At 40.0% G+C, this 14,192-nt stretch overlaps 1 protein-coding gene across 1 annotated transcript; it reads left to right on the forward strand.

The window, feature by feature from the left end:
- The first annotated feature begins 12,029 nt into the window (after positions 1 to 12,029).
- On the forward strand, positions 12,030 to 13,612 carry LOC110903871 (cyclin-dependent kinase inhibitor 7). Its single transcript, XM_022149668.2, has 4 exons — positions 12,030 to 12,596; positions 12,757 to 12,812; positions 13,019 to 13,180; positions 13,280 to 13,612. The coding sequence occupies exons 1-4, from the start codon at positions 12,255 to 12,257 to the stop codon at positions 13,386 to 13,388; spliced, it is 669 nt and encodes a 222-aa protein (XP_022005360.1). The 5' UTR covers positions 12,030 to 12,254; the 3' UTR covers positions 13,389 to 13,612.
- The last annotated feature ends 580 nt before the right edge of the window (positions 13,613 to 14,192 follow it).

The following is a 14,192-nucleotide window of genomic DNA, read 5'->3' on the forward strand; positions in this document are numbered from 1 at the left end:
GGCTTCTACCGCAGGTTATGACTCATGCAATTCTTCCTGTAAATCCATTACATAAACTGTCACCTTCCCGTGCCTCATTGGCATGTAACTGGGTCTCTGCTTTGATTCGTCATGATATACCACTAGATCGTTCGTGCCCTCAGGTAAAGACGATAGTCAGTACATTGTAGTGTTGAATTTCAAAAGCTTGAAGGGACGTTCTCCTGTTCCGTCTCCCACGGATACACAACACACTGTTGTGTTAAAGATGTTAGAGTTGCACAATCTTTGAAGATCTCGCGATGAATCTGCGATTGTATCTTGTGAAACCAAGGGTTTGCCGTACCCCCCAAAGGAATCTTTGGTGTCGATCAGTATCTAACAGAATGGATATTAGCGAGATCTGCGTGTATTCCCTCTTCGTCGGCTACGTGACCAAGAAAAGTATGTACCTCTCGTATCTAGAAGTTACTTCTAACGAGACTTCGCGTGTAGTGGCCCCTCCCTCGGGATCTCTAAGATAGGATATAAATGCCGCCCATGGTGTTCCTTTTTCCTGGAAGTGATTCAGGATGTACTCAATAAATACGGTCGATTCATGTGGTCCTTAGAGCTGCTGGTGTGTTGTTTATCCCAATAGGTCATGGAATAATTCTTCCTGTGTCTCCTGACAGTGGCCGCATTGCGTTCGATATGCCGTCTTAGGAACGTCCTCCCCCTTGGACTTCCATCTGATGATAGTTTGCTCGTTTGTTAATCCTCGAATGGAAGCTTATCCTTCGCAACTGGTCAACAGGTTGCCAATACAATGGTCGAGGCAAACAGTTTTGGATTGTCACCTTGCTATGTTCTGGATAATCAGTATACATACAGAGGAGCTTATCTTCACAGGTATAACCAGGGCTCCCCAAAGCGAAGAACCAGATCCAACAAAACTCCTGTCCAACAGTTTCGGTAGTTGATTTGACAGTTCTGGCGACCCTCCTGGTGCAATACGGTGGAGAGTATGAGTAATCAGGGTCGTCTCTTTCGTGAGTTCAAACTGAGATTCTACTTAACAGTCGTGAAAGTAAACCCGAAAGTTCCTTGGGTAGTACACCGAGAGAAATCTCGAACGATTAGTGGATCCTCGATCCTCTTTTCCTTAGCTTTACGTCAGCAACGGTTGTTAACGTGGTAGGGTAATCCCTTCGTAGACGCTTTCTGGTTTACTAGATAACCAATCCATACTAACTACTGCATCGAACTATCGAGGATGGCAGAAAGAAGGTCGACATCGAACACTTGTCCCACAAGGTCGAGTTTACATCCCAACGGACATATAAGGTTTCATTTGACTTGTCCTTAGTTGATTCCACAACAGGTTCGGTTTCAAGAAGCATCAGGGTTAAGCAGAATAGTGACGAAGTGATTAGTTACCAAGAACATGTAGGCCACCATGTTGTTATAATCCTGGTGTCGCCAAGCCAATCCTATATGTCCCTCCATGAGCATCATTTCCCGTGTTGTTGTACTCATTGCGAAGATTTCCAGTACAGCCGTTGTTCCCTTGGTTGTTGTCGTTTGATTTAACAACGACCACTCCATGTCATAGGCACCTTCATTTTCCATACTGTTGGCTACCATTACAAATACATTGATGTTGCCGTGACTATTGCCTCTAATGCTATTGTTTGAAACGGAGCTCTACGATCTTTCACCGACAGGGTCCACCTCTTCACATTCCATGGTACGTGCTTAGGCACTACTCACTGTGCGGGGAGTTTCACATTCCATTCTACAGTCAGTTGTCATTGCTTATGTCTCGATTGGTTCGTAAAGGTTGACTCCCATCAGTCGCTGACTAGGGTTGGAGATTCGGTTAGAGTCACTGTGCTGGTGTTCGTTGCCGGTAATCAGGGTTGTCCAGTTACTGAGGTCGGTAAAATACTATGCTCACCCTTTTATCCATCGATCTAGCAAGTCGATTGAGTAATACGCGGTATGCTGCAAGAGTGTTGCAGAAGTGATCACACTTCGGAGTCTAAGACGTCAATACATAGAGTTCCATCAAACGAAGAGAAGCGAGAAAGGTATAAACCAACTTAAGGACGTTCGTGCAAGCACCTAACATTCTACACGTTTCGCTAGGCGTTCAGATGTGTGTTCAAGTAATACTCGATAGCATCGAGATTCGTAAGGGTTCAGAAAGGAGTGAAAAGATCATGTTCGAGTAAGAGACAATCACTGCTATGACTCCTATACACTGTTATGTTTCACATCGATCAAATAATGGAGCGGAACCCCTTTTTCACTTGTTAAGCCTCACTGGGACTCGCATGCACCCCACATTATTATTATGTGTGCACCCACAATAATATTGTGATTTGCATGCTCATCTCAGCTCCTCCTAACTCATGTCGAATGGTTCTACAACTCAGATGTCAAACAGAGGTTAACAAAATGATAAGATCACTGAAATTCCAAGGACTATGGCATTCTATCAACGCATCTTAAAGTAAGCAAGCAATCCATGTAATCATGCTATAGTGACGAGTGTGTGTTTGAACGCTACATCATAAACAATGTACACTACTCATGCAATGTATACCACAGATGAAAAGACGAACCTTGCAATCTGGAGCTGAGTGTCATGGTCGTATCCTCGTTTTCAGAACAGTTCATTTATAGTCCGGTTTTATAAAACATTTTTAGAACCAAGTTCACTATAACCAGTGGCTCTGATACCAAACTGTCACACCCCCAAAATACCACCTAGGGAATGTCCCTGTTAGGCATGTGACGTACCAACAACGAGCCACTAGTTACATTGAACACACACAAGTTTCGAAATAAAATCCTCAATTATTAATGAAAAATACCATCAACAAGTTTAAATGAAAACCAACATGTTCAGCGGAAGCAAATAGTAAACCAAAGTTAAATTGTTCAAAACCAATGTATAATATCAATAATCAATCACGTGAACCCCTCCAGTCGACCCATGACCACTCCAGCTACTCCAGACAGCAAGTTCCCAAATCCAAGATATCTAATGACCTGCGAGCATGCAACAAGTGTATCGGACAACGCTGGTGAGTTCATTGTTTTACAAAAACGTTAGTGACCTAGTGTTTAGTTAATCCATTGAATTTAATTCCGAAAGTAATGTTGATAATATCTTGATACAGAACAAGACGACTCCTGATATATGATTTGCCCGTTCCCAAGTGCTCCTATCAAAGCACTGGGCCCGACTGGGTTATTAGTTCACAACCGTCCTCCCCGGTACGGCGTGAGGGTGCCAAACCTAAGTAGCGCTACCAACTAATACCCCGTTACCTCCCCGGTAACAAAAGATGGGACCTAATAATGATAGGGTGAGAATATTATCCAACATCCCAGTTTTACCCAAAAAGACTTATCCCTCCCCGGGATACCCACTGAGTGTCCCAACCACCGAGACACATGCTCAAAAGTAATGAACTCACCTTCGGTTTGCTCAGTTAGACTAAATGCCTGTTTTACAGTTGATTAATCAAATCCTATCGTAGTTAACAGAGTCAGTCAATTTCATGAATTCACAATTCGCGTATCTAGTTACACGTAATATTCAAGCAATAATTAATCAAGCACATTTCATCGCGCATGTCATAACAAGTATCTGAATTATAGCACGTTCACAACACCAGTTCACGCTACAATTTTCTGAGGTTTATGCATATGTACACAAGACCCAATTATTACTAGACGCGATTACATGTTACCAAATACTAACAGCTTATGTTTATTGTATACAAGTCAACCCAATAGTCCAGTCGGCCCATCATACCCCTATATAATGGTGCGGCACAAACACACATGTTAACCTACAGCCCAACCGAATAGGGTGATCTCGGCTGTTTGTAACCGAGTCCAGTTCTGTGTGTGGCTGTCACACCCCCAAAATCCCACACGCGGAGTACCACCGCTTGGAGGCGTGACATGACCAGGATCAAGCCATCAATCATATCAAACATAGCATTTAATAATAATAAAAGTAATTAAGGTAGTTCATCATGACATGATTGATGTTTCAAAACCAAACATTGTTTAAGTAGCGGAAGCATAGTAGTGTAAACTCCAAAATAGTTATAAGTTCAAATATCGTTCATGATCCATATCCCACAACGACCTGCTCCTCCCTGTGCAAGCTCCATAATGTACCTAAGGTCCTGCAAGGCATGCAGCAAATAGTCAACAACTAGTTGAGCGAGTTCACAGAAAGTAAGTTCGTAATAATCATGCGTAAGTTCCTCTAATAAGGCTTCCCAAGCAAGAATATTCTATTGGTGAGGGATTCTCACGTTTATCCTTTATAACGGGGCTTCCCATTATGGTACTTACTAGACTATTTCCAACCATGTGTTCTTCTTAAACTGAGAACAGGAATACGTACTGGGTCACGCAGGATTTACGTGACGTGCCCTTCCCCGAGGACAGTGGTACGTGTGGGGGCTACGCAGGATTTACGCAGCGTGTCCTTCCGACCCGGAAGACAGTAGAAGGTATTGGGTTACGCATGATTTACGTAACGTGTCCTCCCGACCCGGGAGACAATTGGCAATTACTGGGTTACGCAGGATTTACGTAACGTGTCCTGACTATCCTGAGGACGATGGTCTATAGTCTAGTGAATGCGTAAGTACGAGTAATCATTCCATATCAAATCATTCCAACCCAATTCCCACCCGGGAATCCCATGCCTTGGCTGTGTGAACTCACCTTGGTTTGCTCGGCAGATACACAAAAGAGGGTTCTTGAACTAACAGAGATCAATCACGTCCTAACAGGGTTATCACACAAGTCAGGTTTTGACTTCACGTAATGCACGTATAAAACATACAAGTTAACACGAAGCATGTAAACAGTCAAGAGTATAATGGAATCATACATGTGCGATTAAATCATTAGCCCAAAGTAATCGGCCCAACATATAAACAAGCAGTTCAACATATACGGCCCAAATAGAAAGTCAAACATAAAGGTCTCGGCCCAAACTAAGCCTTGTGCGATTTAAGGTTGGGCTGCCCGGCCCAGAGGAGACAACACAAGTCTTGTGCGATATAGACAGACTTGTGCGGTCGGTCTGGTTTGTGCGATCGAGCTAGTCCAGCCCAAATTGTACACCCGGCCCAACCTCATCACTTGTGCGATCCTTGTGGTCTTGTACGATCCTGCTAACCCAGCCCAACATATTACCCGGCCCAAAAGTTCAACTAAACATATGATTTGTGCGATCAGGCCCTTTGTGCGACTGGGTAAACTTATGCGATATGGATCCCCCTTGTACGAGTGGGCCTCTTGTGCGACTGGACTTGTGAATCCGGATTAATGCCAAACAGTTATATTGTTCCGTAATTCAAGCAATTCGGTTACAATCATTTACCAAGTTTCCTTATTCACAATTATCAATTAACAGTTTCCAATCGTTTGCTTAGCATAGAATCGATCAAACAATGGCAATTATCCTTTATTCCATATGAACTCTCATGAACCCTAGACTTAAACATAGCATGAACATCACACCTAAACATTAACATTCAACCGACTTTTACTATATCTCAACCGATTCCTATGCCTTCGGTTCTACTCTGGATCATGCAATCCAATCGTATGAGCATTATCAAGCATACATGTGATCTAAATATCAAAACAACATCATAAACGATCATCAAGCAATCTAGACCATTAATCCGGTTATGTTTCAAGCACATAAGTTCAATCATGATTACAATCGTAGTAACATACTTACTAGCATAACACCCTAATCGATCACATAACAACATAACATCATAACAAGCAACACTAACCGATTGGAATTTGGTGCTCCAACCAACAACGAGAAGGTCTTCGGGGTACAAGATCCGGCTGCCGCGAGTTCGTGAGGGAGAGAGAGAGAGAGGAAACTAGGGTTTTGTGTGTGTAAAGTATGTTGTAACAAATGAGGTGAAATCCCCTCATGTGTGTATGTTTGTACGTGCAAAAGAAAGGCAATGGGCCGGCCCTTACTTGGGCAGCCCTTGAAGTCCGATCACAAGTAAAACGGCCCAAGAGGGCTTGTGCGAGTGTGGGTGTTGTGCGATTCAAGTTGTGTGGTCTTGTGCGTTCAGCCATCTCATGCATACATATACACAACATACGTAACAACAAAATCACAAAGTTCACGTAACATTCATTAATCAAGGTATAACATAGACACGTAACGTTACATCAAAGCGAACCTAAAGTCCGAGTTGTCACAGTGGCCCAAACAGATAACGGCCCAAAGCCAAGTACGGCTCCCACCGGGTGAAGCCCATTATTTTCTGTTTGTTCCTTTTTGATCAACTAGAACAACCTTCGAATATTCAATTTACATAATTCCATGGATGTGGTTCCTTAGACATCTATACATGTTCAAGCCTTCAAGAACCCAAGACTTAGCTTATTAATTCATACACTTTCAATTGCATGATTTCAACTATTCCGATACATCAATCAAGAATTATATTATGTGATCTACACACTTAGCACATCATGCACAAGCAGCCTATATCATCAATATTCAAATCCGTTATACAAGACTAACAAACATTCGGTTCAGATTGATCGCCCATACTAACACAGATTCTAACCATACATAACACGACTGATTATCATGCTTATATCCGCATATCACCATAACATCAAACATCAACACAATTCTCATACATAACAGTTATGTTTAGCATCGAACTCCAATCAATCGGATCATGCTTCAAGAGCTGAACCCAAGTAAATATTAATAAGGGCCAGCGTAATATCAAAATACCCTGTTTGATGAATTATCGGCCCACCATACAAATACAAATATTAACAGATTTTTATCACAGTTCTCATCATCAAGAAAATCATGTAATCAATTTAATCTAATCATGACCATGAAACTTTTATCATACAACTTCTTATCCCATATTAAAACACGATTAGTTAACGCTATTTTCATTTACGTTGAGATCTGTCATTTCTTACTTAAATTATTGCTTGTACTCTCGAACCTCGATAATCGATAGTTTAGTTAACGCTATTTTCATTTACGATTTGTAATATGTGAAGTAACAATGCGATAAACGCTATTAAACGCTAATCTACTTAACACTATCTCATCGCAATCACATTGCAACTCGAATTGCAACTATTGATATTGTTCTCTGTGTGTGTTATTATGTGCTTTACTTGTGCATGTTTATATTTGTTTGAGGTGATTATTCACAAACGCAATCGCAACTCTATCGTAACGCAATCTCATCGCAAACTCTAGACGCAAATTTAGTTACTTATATGTTGTTTTGTGTTAGTTATATTATTTGTGTAACTATTGTTTAATACTATCGCATCGCCTACTCGCAACTCGCCTAAACGCAGCACAACGCTCAACGTGCGAAACAAAAGTTGGAAAACTAACCCGCACGCGCCGTCCGACCGAACGACCATTCAATCGAATGGACATTCGACCGGATGCCCATCCGATCGAACAGCCGTCCGACCCATTTAATCTCCACCGCATTTTCTCCTCTCACACTATAAATACCACTCCTGTCACATCACTGTTCATTGATGTGACATCTCCGTCCGACCCGTGCACTCTCAACCTCTTTTCTCTCGATTCCTCGCGATTCTTGTAAGTTTTCACCCTAAATCTTGTACTTTCACAATCAGCACACACTTTCTCATCATCTTCTCCAACAAATCACAACTTTTCACCGTGAAATCACCTGATTTGGGCTGTTCTAGGGTGACATCACCATGGGTTCTTATGAACACTGAAGTGTGACCTCATTTCATCAAGGACCGTTCAGATCCAAAGGATTTCCATATGATTTTACACCCATTTCAGCTAAATCTAAGCATTTAACAACTGTTTTCAAACTTTTCTTCAACATTTTTCACTTTCTACTCAAAACCGTTAGAATCTGGACTCGTTCGGGTTCCCTACTCATTCCCGAGAACGGATTACTATCAAAGAGACGACCGATTCACGGGTTGAATATGAAACTCCGTCAGGAATAGTTGGTTCTGATCGAACGGGGTGATTCCCGTCTGATCAGACGAGTTGGACTTGATGTGATTTCCATTGTTTAACACGTCGTCATGCCGTCTCCGTCAAACTGCAAAACTTTTTAACTAAGAAAACCTTGTGAGATTTTCAAACAGAAGGTTGCTCAATCGAATAGCCGTTCGATTGGACGACCATCCAATCGAACGACTATTCGACCAGGTAACTTGATTTTGTAAGTTAAACACTTGAACAATTTTCAAAACTCTAAAGAATATCAGTTTTCAATCGAAAGGCCATCGGATCGAACGGCCATCCGTACGGATGACCATCCGATCGAATGACTTTATTTATACTACAACGAAAACTTCAAAAGTTAACATTTTCCCAACACACTCCTTAGTCGAATGACCCTCCGACCGAACGATCATCCGTCCGGACGGTCATCCGATTGAACCACCATTCGCTCACTCATCTCACCGACACACTGTTTTATGCTCCATTCAACGCTTATACTGTCGTACTGTGAACAGGCTAATATCTCAAGCGCTCCCTTCAATCCAAGCTTGTGTTTATTTATTAAACACGAACTGTGAGTATACTCGATCCCTTTTTGCTTAACGCACTTTTGGGTGTTACATACTTTACCTATATCAAAACCCATTGACACACAACGCAAACAATTTTTATGCGCTAACCGCTCTGCATGTTATACGTGTTATTCGATGAATGCTTGTATGTTATGTTTACACAGTGATCGTTGCCTGTCACCTTAGCAACGATCGTACTATAGTTTGGACTCAGCACCTGTCGTGGACAGGGGTTGTTAAGGGTTTTACTTCACGTGTCATAATGGTGATATGTGTTGCGCATTCTACAACTCGCGGTCATGTCTGTGCATATTTCATTATCGATAGCTTACTAGCTTCACATTTCTACGTGTCACATGCTGGTTATGCGTAAATCGCTTTCGCTACTATATGTTATGAAACTTGTGTACTCACCTTTACACTATGTGTATTGACCTATTTTAACGTATGTGACAGGTGTTTAGGATGCTTGCTTGCTGTGATGAAATCGAGTTAGGTGGTCTAGAAACCTACGAATAAATTATGAGTTGTCGGAACAGTTTATGTTTTTTTAGACAATTATCTGTAATAACTATTTTTACTTTATCTGCTAGTAGTATGGGATATTAACGTTAAGGATTTGGTAATAATATAGTTGTTATGGATTCTCTTGAACAATCTGTTTCGCTCAGTGTCACGCCCCGATGATTCCGTCATCGGTTGGGGTGTGACAATTACAACTTACCTTGGGTTTGTTAGGACTAGATGATTCAAATCCTTTAAACATGCAAGGATTTTTCATCTTAATTGCACCTTAAATCTAGAAATCTCCTTTGTTTGAGGTTTTTGGGAAGAGTTCTCCTTATCTCCCTCTGAATACGACACACACACATACATTGTATGTGTATGTTTTATTTTCTTCCCTTGTTATATTTTTAACATTCAAGAATGTGCAATTTTAGTCCTTTCATGTTTTGTTTTTGTATTTTGTTGTTTATATCCCAATTAATCTTCATTAATAAACAACTATGTTAACAAGGTTAATATTCCTTGTTATACACTTCAAGTTAATTGTCAAGTGAACATGGTAATTCAATATACTAAGCTCTGGAATGTTACAACCGACTTAGATTAAACCCCGATGACCTGAGCCCTTTCATAAATTTATCTTCTAAAAACATTTTTCCACCTTTAATTTAACATTAGGTTTATACATTAAATAATCCTAATGTTTATCAGGTTAACTTTTACCAATAATGGTATTTTACCCTCTCATCCCCGGTTAATTTTATTTACTTACCAAATCCATTGTTGGGATGTGAAGAAACACCAGATCTAAATGACCGGAATCAATCAGATTTGGGGTAGGGTTTTTACATAAAAGGGTTAATCCTCTCGTCGATTGGTGGATGGGAACTACTTCGCCGGAAATCACTGCAAAACAGAAACGCCGTTAGCCTCGCCACGGAGAGAATGGGGATTCTCTCCGTGACCACCGTCCGACGTAAGAATAAGTACAGTGATCTCAAAGAAGATGAAGTAGTAAGAATGAAAGTAAGTGAAAGTAGATGGATAGATCGTACGTGAATTCTCATATTTATAACCGAAGTTTGGCGCCAAAAATATAACAAAGATAATAACATAATTCTCTTTTCCGTTTGTTAGTTATCTCCCCATCCATGCACACGGATCGTGATCTTGATCAACGGCTGGGGAGATGCCACGTGGAAAGTGGTTTAATCTAGATTTGCATGTAAATTGTTGCCATCATCGTGATATCAAGGAAGGTCCCAAATTTTGCCACGTCACATTCGGTTACAACCGAATGAGGTTTGTGCATGATGGTAATTTAATGGCTTCTAGAAGATCTACAGCTGTAAACCAGTAATCCCTGGCCATGTGTTCGTTCTGTTATAACAGAAAATATTCCTTTGTTTAAGTCTTTATTTCATGTGTGCGTAAGTGTTCAAAACTTGTCTCTTGTCAAATCTTCAAGCTTAACTGTACCCTTGCGCGGGCTCGCGCAAGGGTGTTAGTTGAACATTTGTCTTTCCTTTCTGCGGCGCATGGTTACTGAAGACTGATCTTTCCCAAATCTTTACTAAGACGTTGCGCGGCCGCGCACGGTCTGTTCGAGACGAATTTGGAGTGTGATTATGGTATGGTCCTCTGCGCTTGCGTAGGGTTTTTGGGACCATACCCCTTCAGGATGTTACACACGCCATCAAAGGTAACTCACGGTTTAGGTTTTTTTTTTGTGTATAAAGTGATGTCGTTTACTCTATTCGTCATTATACTAATATTATATAGTGCATTATAAAATTACAAATACACCGTTGTGAGTTTTTATCTTTATATACATTTCAATATTTTTTTTGTTCAAAATCAAACGAGTCGGATATAATTGATTTCTTTTCTCTTTACTGTGATGGACCAAACCGATATCATCCGAAGAAAATCGGCATCGGTTCCAGTATTCTTTTTCTATAGTTCTCTCGAGGTTCTTGTATAATTTGTCAAAAATAGAGTTGTATATTCACAATATATTATTTTTAGTATTTGTTTTGATGGTTTTCGGTCGATATAAACACGCGTCAATTGCTGTACCAAGTGTTGATATCATAAGTAACTGATAATTCTTTTTGATGTTCCTTTAATAGTTTTATTTTAATTTCCCCTTCTCTCTTTTTAATCTTGTTTCCTTTGTTTTTTATTCTGCTTTTCTTTAATGATTTAGGTTAACTTCATTTTATTATTTATTAATAACCATTTTAAACAGGTCGGAACACTCAAAGCAACGCACGACCACGACCAAGCTACATCTACTTTTTAACACTAAGGGTGAAGGGGGTGCACACCTAATAGGTGAGTGCACTCTCTTACGCCAAACCAATCCCCGTGTGCCACGTCAACTCCCCTCTTAAACTCCCCTAACACCCCCATTTGATGGCGCCACTCCCCTCTTAACTCCCCTTATTTTTTTATTCAAAAAAAAAAAAAAAAAAACAAAGAAAATGGTTTGATTGGCTGGAAATATGGGGCCCACCACCTTTCTCCCTCACCGCTCTCGTTGAACCACCACCGTTCTCCCTCACCGATTCGGGTCCCCGCAACGTTGGCGGCGGTGTTCCCGATCGGGGAAGGCGCTCACCGAAGGGGGTTACCGAGTACGCCCCGGACACCCTAACGGCTACATGCAACTGTTTAAAATCAAACTCAAACATGATGGACTACGAGATTCGAGGTAAATGATATACGTGTGACCATAATAGCACTGCATTTCCATATTCCGCCGTTAACCGGCTATTACCGGTAAACATTTCAACTTAAAACTTGAAAATCAAAACAAAATGTGAACTTTGAAATTCAATTCAATTCATCATCCGAATTATTAAATATTGAGTAGAGAATACTATATATAATATTAATAAGTTCCGTAGACGTTTGTCGTCTTCGTAATCATAATTTTATATTTCATTTTCTAAGAATATAATAACACCATCGTTACTCGTACATACTCCTAAAATCAAGGTGTAGTGGAGAGAGAGAGAGAGAGAGAGATAAAGAGCGTGACCAAACGAGTGATAATTAAGAAACTATCACTGGCGTTATCGTCGTCTCCATCATTGAGATCATCACTTATGTCCGGATGGGATCATTTGAATTGAGGAATGGAGGTAGGTAAGGTTGTATCGCCCGTTGTGCTAATGGAGGTTACACAAGTAGGAGTCAGGACTCGAGCTCGAGCCATGGCCATCGTCGAGGAGGAGATCGCGGATAATTCGGTAGCCGTGAAGAGAAGGAAGCTCGGTAACGACAAGCTGAGGTCGCCTTCTTCAACGTTTGTGGAAACTAAAGTTGTTGATCGTGAGATTTGTGTTAATAATGTGTTGAAAGATATACAAAATGATTGCTATGATGGCGCGGTTAGTTGTAGATCTAGTGGCGTTTCGGCGTCTTGTTGCTCTAGTAGTACTGGATCAATGGAGAAACCAAAAGTTTCAGATCTGGAGGTAATGTATGAAGATTTTCATATGTTTTGCTCGTTGTCAGTGATCCAAAATTGCCGTTAAATAAAAAAAAAACGTCATATGTTCTATTCAATTATAGAGCTTTAATTCAATTTTTTTCTATATATATTTTGTCTGAAATATTCATGTTTCGAATTTGCAGGAGAGTGTTGATCAAACTGGAACAACTACTACATACAAATTAGATGGAAGAAAAAGGTTTTAAACTAATGAATGTTAATTTGTTCATTTATGTATATGTTTCAATATTTCAATGATTTTTGAGTTTCTTGTTTTTCTGAATGTAAATATATTTTCCGTTTTATCTCTCGAATTTTAACATGGTATCTGGTTTAACAAACATTAATAAACCTAGTTAATAATAATTTTCTAACATTGACACTTGCCATGGGCCGTTCTTTCAGCACACTAGGTGAGCTGGAATCAACGGCAGCGGATAACCGGTCAACGACGGTGAATAATTCTAGTCATACGGTCCTACCGGCGGAGAAGATGGCACCAGAAGCCGAGCTTGAAGAATTCTTTGTGGCCGCTCAAGAAGGGCTCAATGAACGTTTTAAAAACAAGTGAGTAATTAAATAATTAATCATGCTATTTGCTTGCTTCTGTAACAATATATTCTACCAAAATGAAACTTTGCTGAACAACATGAATTAATGGCGCAGGTATAATTACGACATTGTAAATGATATTCCTTTGAAAGGTCGTTTCGAGTGGATTCAAGTAAATCCCACAAATAACAAAGACGATGATGACGGCAAAGAAGATGATTAGAGAATAATTAAACACGGTTGTACGTTTGAATTTAGAATCGTTGGACAACATTACAGTTTTTATTTTAACTTCAAATGTTGTACCAGCTAGCTAGCAACTTAATTAGATCTTTAATGCTAATTGAGTAATTTCAGTTTATTCAACACAAGATCTTCTATCTTCTTTATGGTCATAAATGTTATTGTACTAGTGATCGATCATTGTAACATCATTTATAAAATAAATAAGTTAGAATTTTTGTTAATAATTAGAAGAAGCCGGAGTTTGGAAGCACGGTGATGAATTAAGGTACACTGACGACTTGCCGTGTAAGCTACAAGCACGTGTTTGAATGCCGGAAAGCATATACTGACTCCCATGTGGATCCACTGCGTGTATGTGTGTGTTTCAGCACCCATGTCTAAACGTTGTATCACTCAAGTACAACATTTCATCACACAGGTGGTGGTGGTTGGTACGATGGGTAATAATACACTTAAAACATACAGACGTTTTGGTGTAATAAATTTTGGTAATTTTAATTTTACATACATTAGTTAGTTATTAAGATGTGATTTAGCAATGAGTGTAGACAATGCGTTGTCTCTTAAGTGTTGCGGGTTTTAGACTTGTAGTGAACATCGTTTTAATATTTAGGAGTGAAATTAGTGGGTATAGTATATATGAGAGTTTACCTTTAGATCATCCGTAATAGTTAATTCTAAAGGGGCATTTTTCGCTACATCACTATCATAACACCCTTCAAAATATGTGCAACGGTTGACGCCCCTTAATCATATTTCAATCATTACTTTCCAATTTTTT

Source organism: Helianthus annuus, chromosome 14 (genome assembly GCF_002127325.2).
Source record: "Helianthus annuus cultivar XRQ/B chromosome 14, HanXRQr2.0-SUNRISE, whole genome shotgun sequence".
NCBI lineage: Eukaryota > Viridiplantae > Streptophyta > Magnoliopsida > Asterales > Asteraceae > Helianthus > Helianthus annuus.

Excerpts from the sequence above, each read along its gene's own strand:
- LOC110903871 (XM_022149668.2), top strand. The coding sequence starts at position 12,255 with ATGGAGGTAGGTAAGGTTGTATCGCCCGTTGTGCTAATGGAGGTTACA. Across the intron at positions 12,813-13,018 it reads AAATTAGATGGAAGAAAAAG|CACACTAGGTGAGCTGGAAT; the intron begins GTTTTAAACTAA and ends CCGTTCTTTCAG. Across the intron at positions 13,181-13,279 it reads AATGAACGTTTTAAAAACAA|GTATAATTACGACATTGTAA; the intron begins GTGAGTAATTAA and ends TTAATGGCGCAG.